The sequence below is a fragment of the Hypanus sabinus genome, chromosome 7, assembly GCF_030144855.1.
Source record: "Hypanus sabinus isolate sHypSab1 chromosome 7, sHypSab1.hap1, whole genome shotgun sequence".
Lineage (NCBI taxonomy): Eukaryota > Metazoa > Chordata > Chondrichthyes > Myliobatiformes > Dasyatidae > Hypanus > Hypanus sabinus.
The window spans coordinates 73,776,918-73,798,505 of record NC_082712.1 but is presented as its reverse complement, the minus strand read 5'-3'; the positions used below and the strand labels follow the sequence as shown (position 1 = coordinate 73,798,505).

The 21,588-nt window shown below is 40.4% G+C and overlaps 1 protein-coding gene across 1 annotated transcript in view; it reads left to right on the top strand.

The window, feature by feature from the left end:
* The first annotated feature begins 779 nt into the window (after positions 1-779).
* LOC132396871 (ADAMTS-like protein 1) overlaps positions 780-21,588 on the top strand; it is a 148,984-nt gene continuing 128,175 nt past the window's right edge. The window contains exons 1-2 of the mRNA XM_059974888.1: positions 780-972; positions 18,393-18,520. Of these exons, the coding sequence (XP_059830871.1) occupies positions 910-972; positions 18,393-18,520 (191 nt within the window). The 5' untranslated portion in view covers positions 780-909. The remainder of the gene's footprint in view (positions 973-18,392; positions 18,521-21,588) is intronic.

Sequence of the window (21,588 nt, the reverse complement as noted above, 5' to 3'; positions counted from 1 at the left end):
TGTCTGCTCCTTTGTTCCTTCTACCAAAGTACATGACCTTACTTTTGTAGATTTTCGTAAATAAAATAACAGTGGCATTTTACATTTAAGTGAAACCATTACAACTCCCTTTATTGTCAACCAAACGCAGACCGTAAAGTATGATAAAAGAACTTCATGTCATCGTGTCAGACCAGCCTCTTAAAGTAAACTCCAACTCAATGTTGATGGCTGTGAATTATGCTCATGTTTCCACCCTTTGCATTACATACACATTTTCCAACACTGTATTCTATCTGCCACTTCTTTGCCAATTTTCCTGATCTGTCCAGTTCCTTCTGCAGACCCCAAGCTTCCTCAACACAACCTGCCCCTCCACCTAACTTCATATTGTTCGCAAACTTGGCCATGAAGCCATCAATTATGTCATCCAAACTGACATATAATGTAAAAAGAAGCGATCCCTACACAGACCCCTGTGGAGCACCACTAGTCACCAGCAGCCAACCAGAAATGGCTCCCTCTGCCTCCTGCCAGTCAGCCAATTTCTTATCCATGCTAGTATCCATGGCAGATGGATGTAAGTTTACTTTGAACCGTACACTACACATTTGGAGTCTCTCACATTAGTATTCACACACAACTACCCTCCTTTGCTCTCACACATTGCCACCGCTCTGGAATTTCTTTTCCCTCCCCTTTTCCCTATTAGCATGTCTGATAAGGTAAAGCCTGATTGGGCAGCTGCTGTTCCTGGGTCTCCACGTTCAGAAAATGTGCAGCCCCTTCTTCAGGAAACAGCAGGCTGCTGATGGGGCTTCAAATAGACAGGGCTGCAGAATGTAAAGCTGAGCATTCTCTGTGACCTTGCCCAGAGTAACTGTGTGGAGTTTCTTCAGGTTACCAGGGACGCCAGTGAGCCCACAAAACATGGATCCTTGTCACTGGGCAACAGCTACAATTTTTCTTCATATTCTGCTCTTTATGCTACTGGTAAATAACATTAAGTCATTGTTAATCTAACTGAATTTCTGAGTTCCAGCTTCTAACAGTTCTTTTCTACATTCTTTACCGCTTTTTTGTAAAATACTTTGGAGAGTTTGATATCAACTTTTGTACAGTGTGCAGGTTATTACAAGCATTATTTTTACTTGGCAAAGTTTCACATTTATATTCCACAAATTAAACTTTCTATTGAGTGTTTAAAAGTAAGTCTGTTATCAAGCAATTGTCATCTGTTGGTAGTTAGGTTTGAGAACTGTAAAAGGGTTTTGCCCTGTAAATGTTTTCGAATGTGCATTAACTGTTGTATGTGGTGTGAAGAGTAATACTTTGCACACGCCAGCACGTCCTCCAAACACCTTCAGAAGCACTGGCAAAGGAAAGGAGATAGACACTTATTTTTATTTTGTTCTTCCCTACTCATTTGAAAGGAAATATTGAAACCTGCAGTGCAGGCATTTAGGTGTAAGTTTTCTGCTCAAGCTATTGAAATAATAGTAATGTAGCACAAAGTATGCAAAAGGTTAACGGCTAATCGTGATTCTTATAAAGTGGAAATTTAGCTGTAACTACTTTGCTGTCGGGGTCATTGTTACTGTAGGATGATTTGTTATTTCAAATGTGGTGAAATTTGAGAACTGGCACTCTCAGTTTCTTTCATTCCTACCCTTCGTTCCTTAAGGGATGGCCTTCTGGTAAATCGGTAACTCTGACAAATAGCACCAGGAAAGGGCTTTGCCTTTTTTGAGTGCTTTTGGCATGTTTGATCATATAAAAGGTGCATAGCTGTTCTTGCTATCCTAGCTTACTCAATTTAGTTAGCGCTTTAATTTCTTTTCCTGGACAGCTAATACAGTGGTGCTGAGCTGGTGCCGACAGGATTCCCCGAGAGAACCTTGTTAGTGTAACATTAGAAGGTTGTTACAGCACTGTCCGCTTTGCCAGAGCTGAAAATAAATAATCATTAGTGCATTTATACTGAGGTGAGAGTGCTCAGCTCCTCTGCCCTACAGTTGTTGGAAGGTGTGTATGAGAAGACTGGTGAGACTATATATGAGTGAATGATATTTGCTGCGTTATGACCAGACGCTACCTCCTAGTGAGGAATTGCCCAGAGACTGGAATTAGGAATGCTCCAGACTAAATAATGGAGCACAGGACAACGTTGCCAGAGAATGGTCATAACCAGGATTCCAAATACTCTGGTATTTTTAGTTACCTGAAAAGATATTGAGATCTTTGTATGGTCAACCAGCTGTTGGAAATTGGGCCTCAGTTAGAAAACAAAAAAAAATATATAGCCACTTTCCTTCCCCACTTTGGTGTCAAAGGAGGGAATAAAAGGTAGTTTAAAGCAACTACAAAATAGAACTTCAATAAATACATTGCATGTCTGCCAAGAATTGTGAACTTGGTTTGGGATTATGATTAGAGTCTGGCTTTCTATATGTTGGGGATAAAAATAGACAGTGCTCCATGGCTGAGAATGGAGTTGAAATACCCAGAGCAGGAAAAGCTAATTTTCATTACTGTTCCTTGTGAGTTTGCTCACCTCAGCCTTTAAGACCTTGGGCTAGGAATCAGCTGGTGTGTGTGTGTGTGTGTGTGTGTGTGTGTGTGTGTGTGTGTGTGTGTGTGTGTGTGTGTGTGTGTGTGTGTGTGTGTGTGTGTGTGTGTGTGTGTGTGTGTGTGTGTGTGTGTGTGTGTGTGTGTGTCTGTTATTTTCTCTTTCCTATGTCTCCCCTTGATTCACTATTATTTCTGGTATGTTTTTGCACCATTTGCAATATATTCAGATATAAAATATTTCTGTAAATGGTTTATATTTTGATGTAATTTCTGCTGTTTCTGCCTCCAAGGAGCTCAGAATTCTTTTTTCATTTTTACATCATTCTGTAAAATCTTATTTTTTTTTATTTCTTGATGAGTTACCCTCACACTCTATTTTCTCCCCCATTCACAATTGTTTGGTGATTCATGGCTGCTTTTTCATGGCTGCTTTTTAAACTCTTCCACTTCTCAGACTTGTTACTCTGGGTAACTCTACAAACCCAGCCACCCCCTTCTTTTAATCTAATGCTCTTCCTTAATTAACTGTGACGGATCACTTTGTCTGATTCACTTTCATTTCTTCATTGAATATATGTTTGCTGAGAATTATGTGCTTTGAAAACAAATTTCTCTTATTTTTATTATTATCATTTGGCAAGGACCCCAAGGTAATTTCTTAAACTTTGGGTCCTTTTAGTCTCACACCCATGCAAATACCTTTACTTCAATTCATTGTTCTAGTTGCATAAATGAAATTCTGTTATACTGTGATTATGTTTCTCTAGAGAATAATTTTTCTAGTTTCTACCTAATCCTCTTGTATTACCCAAGACAGTGTTAAAACTAGACTGATTCCATGACCTATTGTTGAGAAAGCCTTGCATATTGCATTCTACTCACGCTTTTTTCAGCATTAATTTGTTTATATAAGATTGATATCCCTCCCATCCCTTTGTTACAATATTTTAAAAAATTTCTTGATTAGTCCTCCATGGAGACAATACATTAGTCCCACTTCTATTTTTTTGCCCCTCATTTTCTCTGATCTTTGTGATTTTGGGTATGATTGTCGTTTTATTAGAGGTCCCCAACTGAAACAGTATTAGGCATGTTAAAAATGATCCCATACCACAGTTTAAAGGACACCAAAGGTTTTCTGGGTCTGCTTTCCCTCTTTTCAGACGCATTATAGCAATAAACTGTTGGATACTGAATCAAAAGCAGAAGAGGCTGGTGGTATTTAGCAGGTCAGGCAGCATCTTTGACTTTCTACCATTAGGCAGGAGACTCTGATGCATCAAGACAGGAATGGTCAGGATGGGAACAGTTTCTTCCCTTGGGCCACTAGGTTTCTGAACTCCCTGCCGCATTGCATTCAAAGTGTCACCGGTTAATCTGTTCTGTAGCTTACAATATGTAAGCTGTGCACCTTAGTTTGTTTATTTATGCGTAGTTCATCTATAGATTTTATCCTTACCTTCCTAAGTTATTGTATGTTATATGTGCATTTTGTACAGTACTGTGCCTTACACCATGCTCCGGAGAAACACTGTCTCATTTGACACCTATATAGTTAAATGACAATACACTTGACAGGGAGGGACACAGGTGAAGAGGGCGGATATCTCTTAAAGATTAAAACCAGAAAGACCATGGATGACCTAGTCAATGAATGGACGGGAGCAGTTAAAAGAGTGATAACATAGACAGAACAATCTACTCAGAATAATGTAGGCATTGTGAAATGCAGAGCAGGAGATATGCCCAGCAGGTCAGGCAGTTTGTCTCCTTTTGCACTTTAGTTGCTTGTCAGCAATTTTCTGTTTCTGTATAATTTTTCATAAACTCTTACATTTTTTGCTGTAAATGCTTGCAAGAAAATGAATCTCGGGGTAGTATAGGAGAACATATATGTACTTTGTTAATACATTTACTTTGAACTTTAATGTATACATTGATGGGATCTCTGAGGGTAATTCATCAGCCAAGATCACCTTCTAATTCTGAAGACACATGTTCAAGGGATATCTCACAGGGGCCCGTCCCATTTCAGCTGAGGCTGCAGGGGTAAGACCAACTGGGAGTAGTGGATATAATGCAGAACAGGTCAGATTTTACCCATGCAAGTCCTTTCCTCCATCATCTCTCAATATCACAGAGAGTGGACTTTGCAGGTGAAATGTGTTGAGCAATGGGCTGAGGGTGGATTGAAAATGGGAGAATGTGAGCTGAGATAAAGGAGTAGGGAGAGGATAGCAGAGAAAGCTTTGAATGGTGAGCAGAGGGTAATGCTGATATCCAAATAAATGATTGGAAAGTAGATGAGAAGCTTTTTTTTGGGAGGAATGGAGTGATGAGGGAACTAGATGGGAATAAGGACTAATTTTGAGAGACAGAACAGAAGCAGGAGTGTTAATGAAAAGTTTAGGAATATTTGTGGATATTTTGCTGAAAGGTGTATGGATTTAGGAATGGTGAGCATTCCTACAGGGAGACTGGTTGGTTCTTCTGGCTGTCCGGGAAAGAAACTGAAATACTCTATAACTTTTATTCAAAGAAAATGCAGACTTTCAGCTGGGGCCTAAACCTGTGTTTGAGGTCTGCAAATCATGTGGATCCCACATGAGTTAACTTTCTGGACCAGCAGTCTTTGGAGGCACGTCAAATACCTTACTAAGGTATGGAGAGTCAATATCCACTGCCCTGCCCTTATCGATCATCTTTGTCATTTCCTCAAAAACTCATCCTCAAAACTTAACACTTCACTGGTCAACATTTAATGTACAGTCAGTGATTTTCACAGTAGTACTAATAAAAAGTGCAAAGTCTTGCTCACTTTATATGTACTTGCACAGTTGTCACATGACAAAAAATTAATGTTTGTGATTGGAGTTTGGCTCTGCACAAGCTCAATGACAGACCCTCCAAGTAAGCTTCCAGAACTTCCAAGGTTGCATCTATTGCATCGTACTGCTGCTGCTAATTTAACAGATTTCACAACACATGCCGGTAATAGTGAACCTGATTCTGACTCTGAACAATTTACATGTTCTTCCTTTGTTTTGTGCCTATCTGGAAAGACAAATTTCAGAGTTGTGTAGGGATGCATGTTTTGATGATAAGTGAAACTTTGAACCTTTGAACATCACTGGTCACAGAACTCAAGCCAGAATAGTAGCCTGCCACCTCTGTCTTCTATAGGCAAGCCAGTTATGAATCTAAACTCCAATTCACGTCCACCCCATGCATCCTTATTTTCTGAATCAACCTATCATAAAGGACCTCATCAGATGTCTTGCTAAAGTCCATGTAGATGATGGCCACTACATTACACCATCAAAAAACATTCAAGTTTGTAAGACGTGACCTTCCCTGTCTCTAAGCAGGTCATGCTTTTCCAAATACACTTAAATCCTATTCCCAGTACCTTCTTCAATAACTTCCCTACCATTGATATGAGGCCCACTGCCGTAATATTGCTTGATTTATCTGATTTCCTTCTTAAACAATGGCACAAGGTTTGCTACTGCCCATAAAATTATGAGAGGCACAGAGGCGGTAGACGGTCAGAATCTTGACCCCCCACCCCCCGACGAGAAATGTCAAATATCAGAGGGCATGTTTTTAGGGTTTGAGAGAGGGAAGTTTAAGGGTGATGTAAGGGGCAGGTATTTCACACAGAGAGTGGTTGGAGGCAGTAGGGGAAGCAGGCAACTTGGTGAAGTTTAAGAGGAATTTTGATAGACATGAAAATGAAGGGAATGGAAGGATATGGGCAATAGTCAGGAAGGGGAAAAAGGATAAATTAATATCAAGAGTGACACAACATAGTGGCATGAATGTCTTGTCCAGTGCTGTACTGTTCTATAAACTGTACTCAAAGGTGGAAAGCACAGTGAACTAAATCCTAGCAGGATGAACTGAACCTACCCAACATAGCTGAAAACATCCCAGCATAGAGAGCTGTACCCCAACACAGTGAACAATGTCCCAACATAATGAAGTGAACCCCAAATGAGTGAACTTATCTCAGCAAAGTAAATGCCAACAGCATAACAATTGTACTGTCCCATAACGATCAACCATACCTTCAATGCAATGAAGTGCTCTCAGACACAGCTAACATAATGAATTATGCCTGATCATATTGGACTACACTCCGATGCAGAGAACCGTGACCAGCGCAGTGGAATGCATGACAAAATATGTGACCTGCATCTCCATTGCTTGTGAAGTTTATCCAGCGCCATAGAGTGAACTCCATTGTGGACCCCTACAACCCAATGAAAGGACCCTAAACCTCTTATTCCTGTCAAGCCTCCACTTGGATGTATGTGCTGTATGTACTGTATATTATGTTAAACACTCCCCATTGATGTGAAGTCCCATTCTCACTGTTCTTTGGGTAAAGTATCACACCACAAATCAGAATTCCTCAGCATAAATATTAACAGAATATTTGGGTGAAATATCTTGCAGCCACAAACCCTCCTGAGCTCGTTCTCAAATTCAATGGTTCATTACTCGTGGAATTTGTATAAAAATGTAAATAAAGCTAGCATAGTACTTTCAGCATTAAATGCTTATTCAAATTCCTTCGAAATGTTACATGGGGTTACATGGGATGTAGAGCACAAAAACAGACCATATTGTGAAAGGTTACTGGTTATAGATGGAAATGTGGAGTTGAAGTTACAGTCAGATCTGCTCCAATCCTACTAAAAGATGAAGCAGGCTTCAGGGGCCTATTCACCCTCCTAATCTCTGTGTTCATTTGTAACCTGTCCACTTTGGTGTTTATGCTCCATTCAAGACAACCTCTGTCTTTCCCCATCTTAGTCAGCATAATCCCTGTTCCCTTCTCCCTCTTATTCCTGTTGAAGCTCACTTCGGAAGTACCTATATCTCTTATTCCCCATATTAACTACTCCCTGTGATGTGACTTCATATTCTTACAGCCCTTTGGTTAAAGGAGTTTGCTTTCAAAGTGTACGTGTATTGGCCTCTTGAGTTATACTCTTTCTTTGAAGTGGAAAAATTGATATATAAATTCTTCTTGGGCTTCCAGCCGGGTATAGGTATTAATTATAATAGTTGTTTCAAAGACAAACTCTGCCATCTTCTTCAGGGATGATGCCTGAGCCTGTCTAAAATGAAGGCCAAAGAACAAAGAAGCCTTATCTTCTCTTTACACAATGATTCAAAGCAACGAAACTTGCGCTGACCTTCCTCTCTATAGAGGTAAGTTATAAAGAATCTAATGCTTTGCGCAGACAGAAGAAAAGCCTTCTTTGTTCTTTGGCCTTTGTTCTAGACATGCTGATGCGTCATCTCGGAAGAAGTTTGCAGAGTTTGTCATTGAAACGTTGAAGCCCAAGAAGAGTTTATTTGTCATATACGCTGGGAGAGCACTAGATCTTGGAAATGCTTGCAATGCATTCTACTCCATTATAACCAGATGTATTCTGACATTTTAGAATGTCTACTTACTGTCATTTGAAACTTTTAGCCAGATACCTGATGTAGAAAATGACAATGTAACTAAACAGTAACTAAACAGCTACAGAGGTGAGATGCTTGAAGTATCATGCTGTGTGTTTACAACCCTGTAATCACCCCACATCCATCCACCTTCCCCCGCCACTCCACTGCTAACTTATGTATTTGGCATCTAATGATTATTTCCCTTGAGACATTTATCCCTAAGTTCCAAGTGACTCTTTTTAAAGATAGCAGTATTGTATGAAGAATAGATCTGTAAACTAGAGTTGGTTCAGCTTTGGGTTCAAAGTTTGTTCTTTCATTCAACATGAAGGAATATTTTCTTCGTAGTCATTCTCATCATGAGGAATTGTCACTAATTCAACAAGGTAAGGCTGATACTTTGTGCTCAAGTGCCTGATTATACTTCAAAACAACTGATCTGTTGGATCTCAGCAAGTCAACGAGCATATGTGGGAGGAAAAGAATTGGCAATGTTTTAGGTTGAAACCGGATCCAGGTTTTTGACCCGAAAAATCAACAATTCCTTCCCTCCACAGATGCTGATCAATCCACTGGGTTCCTCCAGCAAATTGTTTGTTGCTTCAAATCCTGGCATCTGCACTCTCTTGTGTCTCTGCCTAGTTATACCCAGTGACCTGTGCACTGCTCAGCATTCAGTTCCATACCCGAGAGAAGAGCTCGTCTGTCTACAGCTTATGATGATTATTTAGTGACTGAAATAGGTGCTCAGAACTATTTGACCTGCTGCTCAATAGTCTTGCATGAAAACTTTGCAGCCCTGCTGTGTGATTTGGTAAATGTCCACTGGAAAACAGGAGAATGCACACAGGATAAATATGTTAAGGTATGTAAGAGGATTCTAGGTGGCATTGTCAGGAAGGAGAGGTAAATAAAGAGAAGGATTGAGAAGTGATCAAAAAGGGAAGGGAGTCTAGGCAGGAGTTGTTGGGAAATGGAGACGCCAGTAAAGAGAGGGGAATAGGATGTGTGGTAATGAAGGGGAGAAGAGTTGACTTTGGAGTCACTGCCACAGGAAGGGCTAGGCTTAAGTGTCTTTGCTGTGCTTAGCCCTAAGCTGCAGCCTATGTTATGTCAGCCTCATGGTTGGTCTTTATCTGGAGTCAGTACTGTTGCAGTTGAATTCAGTCATTCTTGAGGCTAGATCTCTGTGCACCTGGATTGGATCTCTGTGAGTGAGCATTCTTGATCTGGACAGCTGTGCAGCTCCCTGAGAAGGTGCATTCAAGATTTAAAAAAAGTATTTTTTCTGACTTTGATTTTCCTTCCATCTGTGACTATCACGGGATTGATTGCATTCTGTGTTGGTACAAGTGGATTTAATTCTGGAGATCTGAGAGTATGTTAGTATAGAAGCATAGAAAACTTACAGCACAATACAGGCTCTTCGGCCCACAATGCTGTGCTGAACATGTACTTACTTTAGAAATTACCTAAGCTTATCCATAGCCCTCAAATTTTCTAAGCTCCATTTACCTATCCAAGAGATTCTTAAAAGACCCTATCGTATCTGCCTCCACCACCATCGCTCACCAATTCTGTGTAAAAAAAACTTACCCCTGACATCTCCTTTGTACCTACTTCCATGTTGAAGCATAATGTTTAATTCCAAAATGAGATATCCTTCTGAAGAAATGAATTATGATTAGGAGTAGGTCACTTGGATTCTCAAGCCTACTGCACCATTTAATAGAACTGTGATTGACCTCAACTCTTACACTCCAATCTATCAGTCATTGGAGTTGCGGAATCAGAATTCATGGGGAGACGCACTGTGGAAGCTTCAACCCACTGAGCCCTTGTTGCTCAGCAACAACCCAATTATGCTAATCCTATATAAGACCCATTTTAGTTTGCCAAACTTTCTTCTCAACTGCCTCCAAGATTATGGCAGTACTATCGATCCTTTGGTTAAATTTGAAGAAACTTGGAGGTCATTTACTCAACATATATGATGTAAGCTGACCTTTTCCAAATCCTTTTCAATAACTTTTTGTTTGTGTATAGAGGAGCTGAGTTAATGAGAAATAATGATTTTAACCATGGCAGCCCAGCTTCTGTTTTGGTTTTTTTTTTGTTTAGAGGGACTCTTTTTTTTCTGTAAAAATATTTTTTGAATCTTTTTCATGTTCAGTTCAGTTATTAAGAGATTGGGAGGCTTAGAATACACATGTCACTCAGGGTCTGTGGCTGTACACGTTAACCGTTATTAATGTAATCCTGATCTCTTTGTATCATTATCATTGTTATGTTTATCAATTCAAAACTTAATAAAAAAGATTGAGAAAGAAAAAAAGATTATAGCACTCACCTACACCTAAACAATTTACAGTGGACAATTAACCTACATGTCTTTGGGCTGTAGGAGAAAACTGGAATACTTGGACGAAACCTGTAGGGTCACAAAGAAAACATACCAACATCACATAGCCAGCAGACAAGATCAGGATTTAGCTCTACATTTCCACCACTTTGAGGCACCAACTCTGCTAGCTTTGTCACTTTGCTGCTTTGAATGTTTTTTTATATATATTCTTGATCTATTAAGAATGTATCCACCTCCTTCTTCTTTAAAAATATTCCAAATATTCAATCCCCATTTGAGAAAAAGAAATCCAAAGATTCGCAAACCCTTTGAGAGAAAAAATTGCAACTCCTCTAAATGCCTCTAGTCTTAGATTCTTCTACAGGTGGAAACATCTTCTGTTTACCCACTGTGGTTAGACTTCTCAGTTATCTTTGCTTCAGTCAAGTCGTCTCTCACTCTTCTAGATTCTTGTAGAAACTAACACCAATTGTATCAATCAGTCTAGGAGCTTTCTTTCAAGTGTTTCCAATATATTAACACTTTTCCTTAAACAAGACTAACACAGTCCATTGCTCCAGATGTGATGTCACCTGGAGCACACAAGATAACTAAAGGATAATCTCTGATTTTAAGTTACCAGTAAGAGATCATAACATTTTGTCTGTCTTCCTCACTACCTGCTGTATTTGCATACTAGCATTTTACAAATTTTACACTGGGTTGTCTATATCTTTCTACATCTCAGAACTCTACAATCTTTCACCATGTAGATAATGATTTTTTTTTCCTTGTTAAAGTGGAGATTTCACAATTCTCCACATTATACTCCATTTGTCAGATCTCTGCACATTCTTGTTACCTATCTATATCGTTTTATACTTTATTTGACTCCCTCACAATTTACTTAACTAGCTACGTTTGTTCCATTCACTGGAACTATCTGTATCCCAGTAATGATCTTTGTGACACACTGTTCATTAGATTATGCCAACCAGAAGGAGAAACACTTATAAGTACTCCCTGTTTAATGTTAGCCAGGCACTCTTCTATCCATGGCTATGTGTTTCATCCTACACCATGAGGTTTTATTTGTTATAATAATTTTTGACGTGGAATCTTATCAAATGATTTCTGGAAATCTAAATATAGTACATCTATTGATTTTCCCTGTAGCCTTAACAAAGTCATAAGTACAAAAGGTTCTTCCAGAGTAACACACCCAAAATGCTGAAAGAACTCAGCAGGTCAGGCAGCATCTATGGAGAGGAATAAACAATTGATATTTTGGGTCAAAGCCCTTCATCAGGACAGGAAAGGAAATGGGAAGAAGCTAGAATAAGGAAATAAGGGGAGCAGCTGGCAGATGATAGGTGGGGGGAGGGGTAGTGAAGTGAGAAACTGGAAGGTGATAGGTAGAAGACGTAGAACTGAAGAAGAAGAAATCTGATAGGAGAGGACAGTGGAGCATGAGAGAAAAGAAAAGAAGAGGGTCACCAGAGTGGAGGTGAGGAGAAGAGAAAGGATAAGAGGGGAGATAGAATGGGAGATGGAAAAAAGAGGTGAGAAGTGTAACTAATGAAAATTAGAGAACTCAATGTTAGTGTCATCAGGTTGGAGGCTACTCCAACCTGATGGGATCCCACTCTATGTGACTCTCTTGTTCACTTGTCCCTCCCCACTGACCTCCCTCCTAGCACTTCGTTTAATTCTACTTTCCATTCTGATATCTCAGTGCATGGCCTTCTCTACAGTCACGATAAGGCCACCCTCAGGTTGGAGTAGCAATACCTTATACAGTATTCCATCTTAATAGCCTCCAACCACATGGTATGAGTACCGATTTCTCTAATTTCCAGTAATTACTCCCACTCCCCTTTATCTTTTTCCATCCTCCATCCTGGTTCCCCTCTTAGACCATCTCTTCTCCTCAGCTGCCCATCACCTCCCTCAAGTGTTACTCCTCCTTCCCTTTCTCCCATGGTCCACTGTCCTACCAGATTCCTTCTTCTTCAGCCCTTTTCATCCCTTATCACCACCCAATTCTCATTTCATCCCTCCTCCCTCACCTACCTATTTTCTCCCTCACCTTGATACATTTAACAATCTCAGCTAATTTCTGATGCAGGGAATGACTAAGGGCATCAAAGGTTACAGGGAAAAGGCAGAAGAATGGGGTTGAGGGGAAAAATAAATCAGCCATGATCGAATGCTGGAGCAGACTCGATAGGTTGAATGGCTTAATTCTGCTCCGACGTCTCATGGTCTTATGGAATAAAAATGGTATATTTTTGGACTTTCATTGTCAGCTCATTGAATATTCAAAGATAAAGCTGTGAGACTATTTGCAGGCACTTGATACTTCTATTCTCCAAAACTAAGTATATCTGTAGAGAAAAAAATCTTCATGTGTATTGTACTCGTGATAAAGTGGATGAGCTGTACCATACAGTCAAGCACTGCGGAATTACTGATGGAAAGTCTCTCTGAGCAGTGAATTGGAAGGTAGCATGGCCTGATAGGCACTGAAGTGGGTAATGGCCATGACTGCAGAAAGCATTGAGAGCAATTAAGATTCACTGAAACTTCGGAAGTGGCCAATGGAGAAGAGAAACATGTGAGTAGAGAGTATAGAGTGTTGGTGTGTAGCTGCATACTGTTAACATGCCAAGGTTGGGGATCACATTTCAGCTTACCCTGTTCATTGCATACCTTTTAGTATTAAAACCAAGCTATCGTTCTAAGCATCATGAATATTGAACATCAACTGAGTTTGTTCATCTGTTCTGAATAACAGCTCCGAGCCAATTAAAGTAATGAATTTAAATGCCATAATTTGCCCTTTCATATTATCCTAATTTAAACAATATACAAAAAAGCCAGCAAGTACCCTCAGGCTGTGAGACATGGCATGTATACTAATTCCCAATTGGATTGAAAGCAGGGTGAGAGGGAGATGAGCCCCTGTCTGGTCACATGTATTCTAAGTGGAAAAAATGGGCCATACTCCAGCAGTGAGGAGGAAGGGTTTTGTAATCCTAGGAATGCTGACCTATTACAGTGAGGGAAACTACTGCTGTTTGCAATTAAAATATGGTATGTACTTGGAAAATGTGTGTAAGTTTATTTGGAGGAATGCATAGTTAAACTCTCTACAGGTAACACTGTGTGTTTTTTTAAAATACATTAGACGGCACCACCTGCAGTTTGCAGAATTCAAATCATTGTGTTGATTCAGTGTAGTTTATTTGTAGAACAAAATATTTGTTTCAAAATTGTTATGAATATTTCTGCATAGATCGATCTATGTAAAAATTGCAGGGTTCCTTTATAACATGTGAATATAGGCATTGCTGATCATTTTTTCCTTGGTGAAGCTGGAGTCAGCCTTTGAAGGACGTTGCAAATTTTGAAATAGTGCATTCATCTGTGACAAACACTCCTCGGACAACATGATCCGTGTTCCCCTTCAATATTCCAAAAGGAGCATTGCACACAGAATTTTGTAACATCATCCTCTGCACCCCTGAGGTGGAAGTTGGGTCAGGTTTGCAAAGGTGGCCCATTTGTGAAAGAGATTGACTGGAATTCTGGAACTGAAAGACCCATTATGTTCAAAGGCTCTAGGAGAAAGTGCTTTAATAACCTTCATTTATCTGTGTCATAGAATCATAGAGAAGTACCGTGCAGAAACAAGCCCTTTCAGCGCATCTAGTCCATGCCAAAAACTATTTAATCCGCCTATTCTCAGCGACATGCACCAGGACTATTGTCCTCCATATCTTACTATTCAAACTTCTCTTAATGTTGAAATTGAGATTGCATGGGCCACTTGTGCTGGCAGCTCATTCCACACTCTTAAGACCCTCTTAAGTGAAGAAGTTTCCCCTCATGTTTCCCTTAAACTGTTCACCATTTAATCCTTAACCCAAAACCTCTGATGCAGTTCCAGCCAACCTCAGTGGAAAAAGCCTGCTTGCATTTACCCTATCTATAGCTCTCATAATTTTGTATACCACTATCAAAAGCTCTTCTCAATCTTCTACGCTCTAAAGAACACAGTCCTAACCTATTCAATCTTTCCTTATAACTCAGGTTGTCCAGACCTGGCAACATTCTTGGAAATTTTCTCCGTACTCTTTCAACCTTGTTTACATCTGTCCTGTAAGTAGGTAACCAAAACTGCACACAATACTCCAAATTAGGCCTCACCAACATCTTATACAACTTTAACATAATATCCCATCTTCGGTACTCGACTCATTGATTTATGAAGGCCAATGTACTAAAAGCTTTCTTTACGACCCTATCTACCTGTGATGACATTTTCAACAAATTATGTACCTGTATTTCCAGATCCCTTTCATCTACCACTGTGTCTTTATCCATCTTTAGTAAATCCCAAATCCCGAGACCAAAAAACCAGAAGACATACTGTAGGAGCAGAGTTAGGCCAACAAGCCCATTGAGTATTCTCCATCAGTCCATCATGGCTGATTTGTTATCCTTTTCAATACCATTTTTCCTGCCTTTTCCCTTTGACACTTTACTCATCAATAATCTATCAACCTCTGCTTTAAATACTTGGCCTTCACAGCCATCTGTGGAAATGAATTCCATAAGTTCACCACCCTCTGGTTAATGATCAATTGCAGTCCTGAAGAATGGTCTGAGACAAATGTCGGTTGTTTATTCATTTGCATAGATGCTACCTGACTTGCTGAGTTCGTCCAGCATTTAGCATCTGCAGAATCTCTTGTGTTTACGAAATTCTTCCTCATCCTTGTTCAAAAGGGACGTCCTTGTATTCTGAGGCTACACCCTCTGGTCCTAGACTCATCATCTCTAAGAAACATCCTCTCCACATCCACTCTATCTAGGACTTTCAATATTCGGTAGGTTTCAATGAGATTCCTCCTCATTCTTCTAAATTCTACCGAGTACCTACCTAGAGTCATCAAACCATCCTCACAGGTTAACCCTTTCATTCGCAGGATCATTCTTGTGAACATCCTCTGGACGCTTTCTAATGCCAGTACATCCTTTCTTTGATATGGGGCCTAAAACTGCTCAGAATACTCCAAGTGCTGTTTGATTAATGCCTTTTTAAGTCTCAGTATAATATAAACACACAAAAAACACTGGAGGAACTCAGTAGGTGAGGCATCATCTACAGAAGTTAATAAACAATCGACGTTATGGGCGAGACCCTTCATCAAGTCTCAGCTCGAATTGCTAACTGTTCATTCATTTCCATAGATTCTGCCTGACCTGCTGAGTTCCTACAGTATTTGTGTGTGTTCCTCTGGGTTTCCAGCAGCAGTAGAATCTCTTGTGTTTGTGCTCAGCAGCATATCTTGGCTTTCATATTCTAGACCTATCGAAAAGAATTCTAATATTGCATTTGCCATTCTTAGTACTGGCTCAAACTGGAAGTTAACTTATTGGAAATCCTGCACAAGGACTCTCAAGACCCTTTGTAACTTGGATTTTTGAATTTGATGGGATAATAACATGGGTTTAGTGTTACATTAATGTCAGTGGATCCTCGATGGTGACATGGACTCAGTTGGCTGAAGTGTCTTTTTATATACTCTATGAATGTACATTGCAGGATTCCGGAGACTTGGCATACTTCCTTCAGCCAACATTGAACCTTATCTCTTACGTAGTATCTTTACAGGTTCACCTTTAAAATATTCGACTGAATTCATTTGTTCAGTACATTTCTAGATTAATGCAATATGGGGTTAGGTTCCACTATGAAACTGCCTCCAAGAATTCAAAGTTAGGCCTCTTCTACTGTGACCTTTATCCCTAATCACTAATGGAACTGACAAACACTCCGGTGAAAAGCTGTGTGGTCCGGTATCATTGGCATCCATTTCCAAGCCTCCAGTTCGAGATACTTTGCAGCCCTAAAATAGACCATGTGGTGTTGGTAGGTTTGTCTCATGAGGAGAATTTAAGTAGATTGTCTCCAATCTCTCTTAAATTTGCAAGGATGAGGTATTTTCAATGATACTAGAAAGTTCTAATGGGCTTGATGAGACAGATGGAGACATAGTGATTCCTTTGAATGAATATCTAGAAGCAGGGATCAGATCCTTAAAATGAGGGGTCAGCCATTCAGGACAGTGATAGAAGGTTGTGTAGAACAGAAATGAGCCTTTCAGTCCACCTGATCATTTTGGCCTTCCACTCTAATCCCATTTGATCTATGTCCTTCCATATCATGTCTGTTTGGGTGCCTGAAATGTTGTGGGTGTATTTAATTCCACCATCTTCTCTGACAGCAGGTTTCAGATATCAACCACCTTCCCTCAAAATTCTTTTTTTTCCTCAAGAAGTCTATGTCCTCTTGTTTTTAATGCCTTTATCATGGGAAAGGAAGAGTACCTACTCTGTATAAATGGCTCCTATAATTTTATTTACTTCTATCAGGTCACTCCCTCAGTCACCTTTACTCCAGGAGAACCAATCCCAGCCTTTCCGATCTTGCTCTGTAACTAAGATTCTCCAATCCCGCAAAAATTCTGGTGAATCTCTTCTGCACTCTACAGTGGAACTACACCTTCTTATGTGATGACCTCAACCACATACAATACTCCAAGTGTGGTTTTGCCAGCGTTTTATGAATTTGCAGCACAACATCCCACATCTTCAAAGGCAAGCATTCCATTTGCTTTCTTCTCCACCCTCCTTAACTATGTTGCCACTTATAGAGAACTATTATCTTAAACCATTTAAGGTCTCTCCTCTGGACCAGAACTCAGAGCTGAGAAGCATTTTCTTCAACTAGTGGAAGGAAAACATTTAAAAATCTCTATCCAAGATGATAATGAAAGTTTATTTGCTAACTAGATTCAAGATAGAGACTGATACTTTTTTTAGCATTAAGGAACTCAAAGTTAATGCAGTAAAGTGACATTCTGTAAGCTCATAGCACCAAATGCGCTACTCATGCTTATACTTTCTATATTCTTTTTATGTATTCATTTACTTTTATCTAGGTAAGTATTTGTATTTTTCAGAGATGTTATTTGAAATGCAGCATCATGCAGTTTGTAAATGATATGACTGATAATAAAATCTACAAAATGTTGTGGATCCTTGCACAATGCTCAGAGTAACTAGTGTCTCTACATCTTAACTGTGAACAGCCAGACAGAAGCACTAAGATCTGGGCAGACCAGTTTTTCATCCTCGTTTTATATAGTTGAACCCACCCGCAATGTCCATTCAGTCCCAATCTCAATCAAAACCGACACTCCACACCATCACCACCCAAACACCTCCACAGCCCAAACCCAATCCTTCCTGAAATCTCATCTCCAGTCCTAACCCTATTCCTTGCCCCCAAACAATCCCCAAAAAACCCCCACCTTGCACCTCATGTTACTCAAATGTCACTGCAACTACACCACAACCCAAACGCAACCCCACCTCACACCGCTTTCCCAATCCAACCTAAGCCCAGTCTGCACCCCTTTCTACCTTCAACTCCTCCCCTCATCACCCCAACTGCCCCTCTACTTCCACCACACTCTCATTGCCTTTGAATATGGCTGAGATGGAACCGGTGAAGAAAATGAAGGGCAATACTTGAAAATATGATGTAATGTAAATTGTGTTGACAAATTAACACGGACCTCCATCAAAGTTTAGCCTTTTGTTGCAACTCCTTCACACTTTGTTTATTCAGAAACATTATTTGCTGCATTAAATGTTTCATCTGAAACTTAAAGCCCCTTCATGAAAGAAAGAAATGCTGAAATAAACACTGATCTCTAGCATTGGGATCTAATCTAATTAAAGTATCAACATGCACACATTAAAGGACTTGAATTGCCTATGAATGATCCACTTAAACTGTGAGAAAAACAATTTAATTTTATTTTTAATTATGGATAATCTACCTCCAGGGCTAAATATCCACCAAACACTCAATCTGACATGAAGCTGGGGATGTAATTTTCATGGACGTTCTCTGCTATGGTATCTGTTGTATTGAATGTCCTGTGCCTTTCAGAGTTGGCAGACAGCCCACTCAGAGGAGGATGGAGATTCACAGTGGGATGCCTGGGGCCAGTGGAGTGACTGCTCGCGGACCTGTGCTGGAGGTGCTTCTTACTCCCTGCGGCGATGTCTGAGTAGCCGGTAAGCGCCTCCTTTCCCTTTAGTTCCCTGTCTGGTTGGCTCCGCAGCGTTGATGTCAGTGCAGTGTGTCAGGCTAAAACCAGAATCCTGCCTCAGTGTTCTGCTGGCCTGACCAATGAAAGGTGCTCCTGCCACATGAGCTGTACTCTGGGCCTGTTTGGAACAACTGGTGAATGGCTACTAAGCTGCAAGCTATGTCACCCAGTGCCTTTACTCCCTGTTCTTTTATAGGCAGATTGAGAGTCTGTGACTGATAGCTGCAGAAGTCAGAAAAAAGTTTGATGCCATAACTTCTCTCAAACATAGATGTTGCTGGGGGTCAGTAGAGATCAGCGCTGTGGGAGGATTCAATCCCTAAACTGCCCATCAACTGCCAAAAAAATGGCACCGTCAGAAGGCTGAATGCAAGTGGAAGTGAAGATGAATGAATGTTACCTGGCGATCACCTTCTTGCAGAGTAATCACAATCACGCAGAGTAATATTACATTGTTTTGAAAGCCTTAATCCTGAAACAGACTGTTAAGTTAGAGAAATGCTATTCCTCAGGACTGAAGAAGATTATTAACTCATAGACTGACTGCCCACTTCGCTCCGTAGGTGCTGCCTCACCCGTTAAGTTCCTCCAGCATTTTGTGCATTGCTCCAGATTTCCAGCATCTGCAGTCTCTCTCTGTCCTGATTTCAGCCAAAGCTCTGCTGAATATTGGCTACATTCTAAGACGTGTTGTTCGGTTGAATGAGCCCATATGTTTTTGATGCCATGGCCTTGGCAGCTGATGTATTAGGGGAGGAATAGGCAGCCCATTCCTCATGGCATTCAGTCATTGCTGAGTGATCTTGCTTGGTGCAGACCCAAACGTTTCAATAGTTCTTAGCTAAGCTCTTTTAATTTCCACAAAACTCTCCAAGTTATAAATAATTTATATTTGTAAAGCTGAAGCAGGTGGCATTAAAATCCTAAACTGTTAATTCTTTCATGTTATAACAGAAAATTTCAAACCATTCACTATGAATTAATTAGTGGGGATCATATACTATTACACCTCTTATTCTTGCTGTAAATCGTTTCCAAATGTAGAATTAGCTAAATATATCAATTTTCACTGGGCTCATACTTAATCTGAACAAGGTTTCAGCAATTCTTTCCCTTTCCAACCATCCCTGCTATTAGCTTAGTTGATATTTTATCACCAGCAAGCACAGGAATGCCAGTGAAAGCACACAAAGGTAGTCCTACTAAAAAGCTGTGGTTGCAAGAGTTTCAGGAGACGTATGCAAAATAATGTATTTTTAACCGATCTCAGACAGTGTTGCTCACCCTCTCATTCCTGTCCCATTCCTTGACCCCTGTCCCGTTCTCTGACCCCTGTCCCGTTCTCTGACTCCTGTGCCGTTCTCTGACCCCTGTTCCACCCAGATCCTAGTCCCCTTTTCCATGCTTGCAATTTTGCTCTGTCTTTTATACTGTGCCTTAAGGTCTTCTTCTCAGCTGACCTTGCTGTTGTGGTATCCTTTTTATGTGTGTCAGGTTTGTGTGTTATAAGTCAGGTCATGCATCTGATGTTTATGTGTATCTGTCATCATGATTTGTATTTTCCTTGTGGCTGTCAATTGTCATCCATGATCTATAAGTTGTTACCTATTGATGTCCTTCCTTGGAGGTGAACACTTTGTTGTTGGGTAATGATGCCCTTTACTGCTGATGATTCGTTCCCATTTTTAACTTGCGTGTGAACTTATTGCTCATTTATGCACAAAGCTTGTTGGTGCCTGTAACAAGGTCATAGAGCCGTAGTGAAGTACAACACAGAAACCGGCCCTTCAGCTACTTCAGTCCATGCCAATGCCATTAAACTACCTACTCCAATCGACCTGCACTGGGACCATAGTCCTCCAACTATCCATGCACCTATCTAAACTTCTCTTAATCATTGAAATCGTGCTCACATGCACCATTGTTCTGGCAGCTCATTCCACACTCTCATGACCCTCTGACAGAAGAAGTTTCCCCTCATGTTTCCCTTAAACTGTTCACCTTTCATTCTTAACCCATGACCTCTGGTTGCAGTCCCACCCAACCTCAGTGGAAAAAGCCTGCTTGGCATTTACCTTATCTATACCCCTCATAATTTTGTATACCTCTATCAAATCTCCTCTCAATTTTCTATGTTCTAAAGATCACAATTCTAACCTGTTCAATCTTTCCTTATAACTCAGGTCATCCAGATCGGGCAACATCCTTGTAGATTTTCTCTGTACTCTTTCAACCTTGTTTATATCTTTCCTGTAGGCAGGTGACCAAAACTGTACACAATACTCCAAATTAGGCTTAACCAACAGCTTATACAACTCCAACATAGCATCCCATCTCCTGTACTCAATACATTGATATATGAAAACTAATCTGCTGAAAACTTTCTTTACGATCCTATCTACTTGTGGCATCACTTCCAATGAATTGTGGACCTGTATTCCCAGATCCCTTTCTTCTACCACACTCCTCAGTGCCCTACCATTCTCTGTGTAAGACTTACCCTGATTGGTCCTACCGAAGTCCAAAACTACGCACTTGGCTGCATTAAATTCCATCTGCCATTTTTCAGCTCATTTTTCCAGTTGATGCAGGCCCCCTTACAAGCCACAATAGCTGTCCTCACTGACCATTACACTTCCAATCTTGCAGTCATCCACAAACCTGCTGATCCAGTTATTTTTGATATAGGTGGCAAGCATCAACACCCAGCACTGATCCCTGCAGTACACCACTGGTCACAGGCCCAGTCAGAGAGGCAGCACACTCCTACCACTCTCTGGCTTCTCCCACAAAGCCAACATCTAATTCAATTTACCACCTCATCCAGAATGCCAGGTGACTGAACCTTCTTGACCAACCTCCCATGCGGGACCTTGTCAAATACCTTCCTAAAGTTCATGCAGACAACATCCACTTTCCTGGTAACTTCCTCGAAAAATTCTATAAGATTGGCTAGACATGACCTTTCACGCACAAAGCCATCCTGACTATCCTTAATCAGTCCATGTCTATCCAAATACTTATACTGTATAT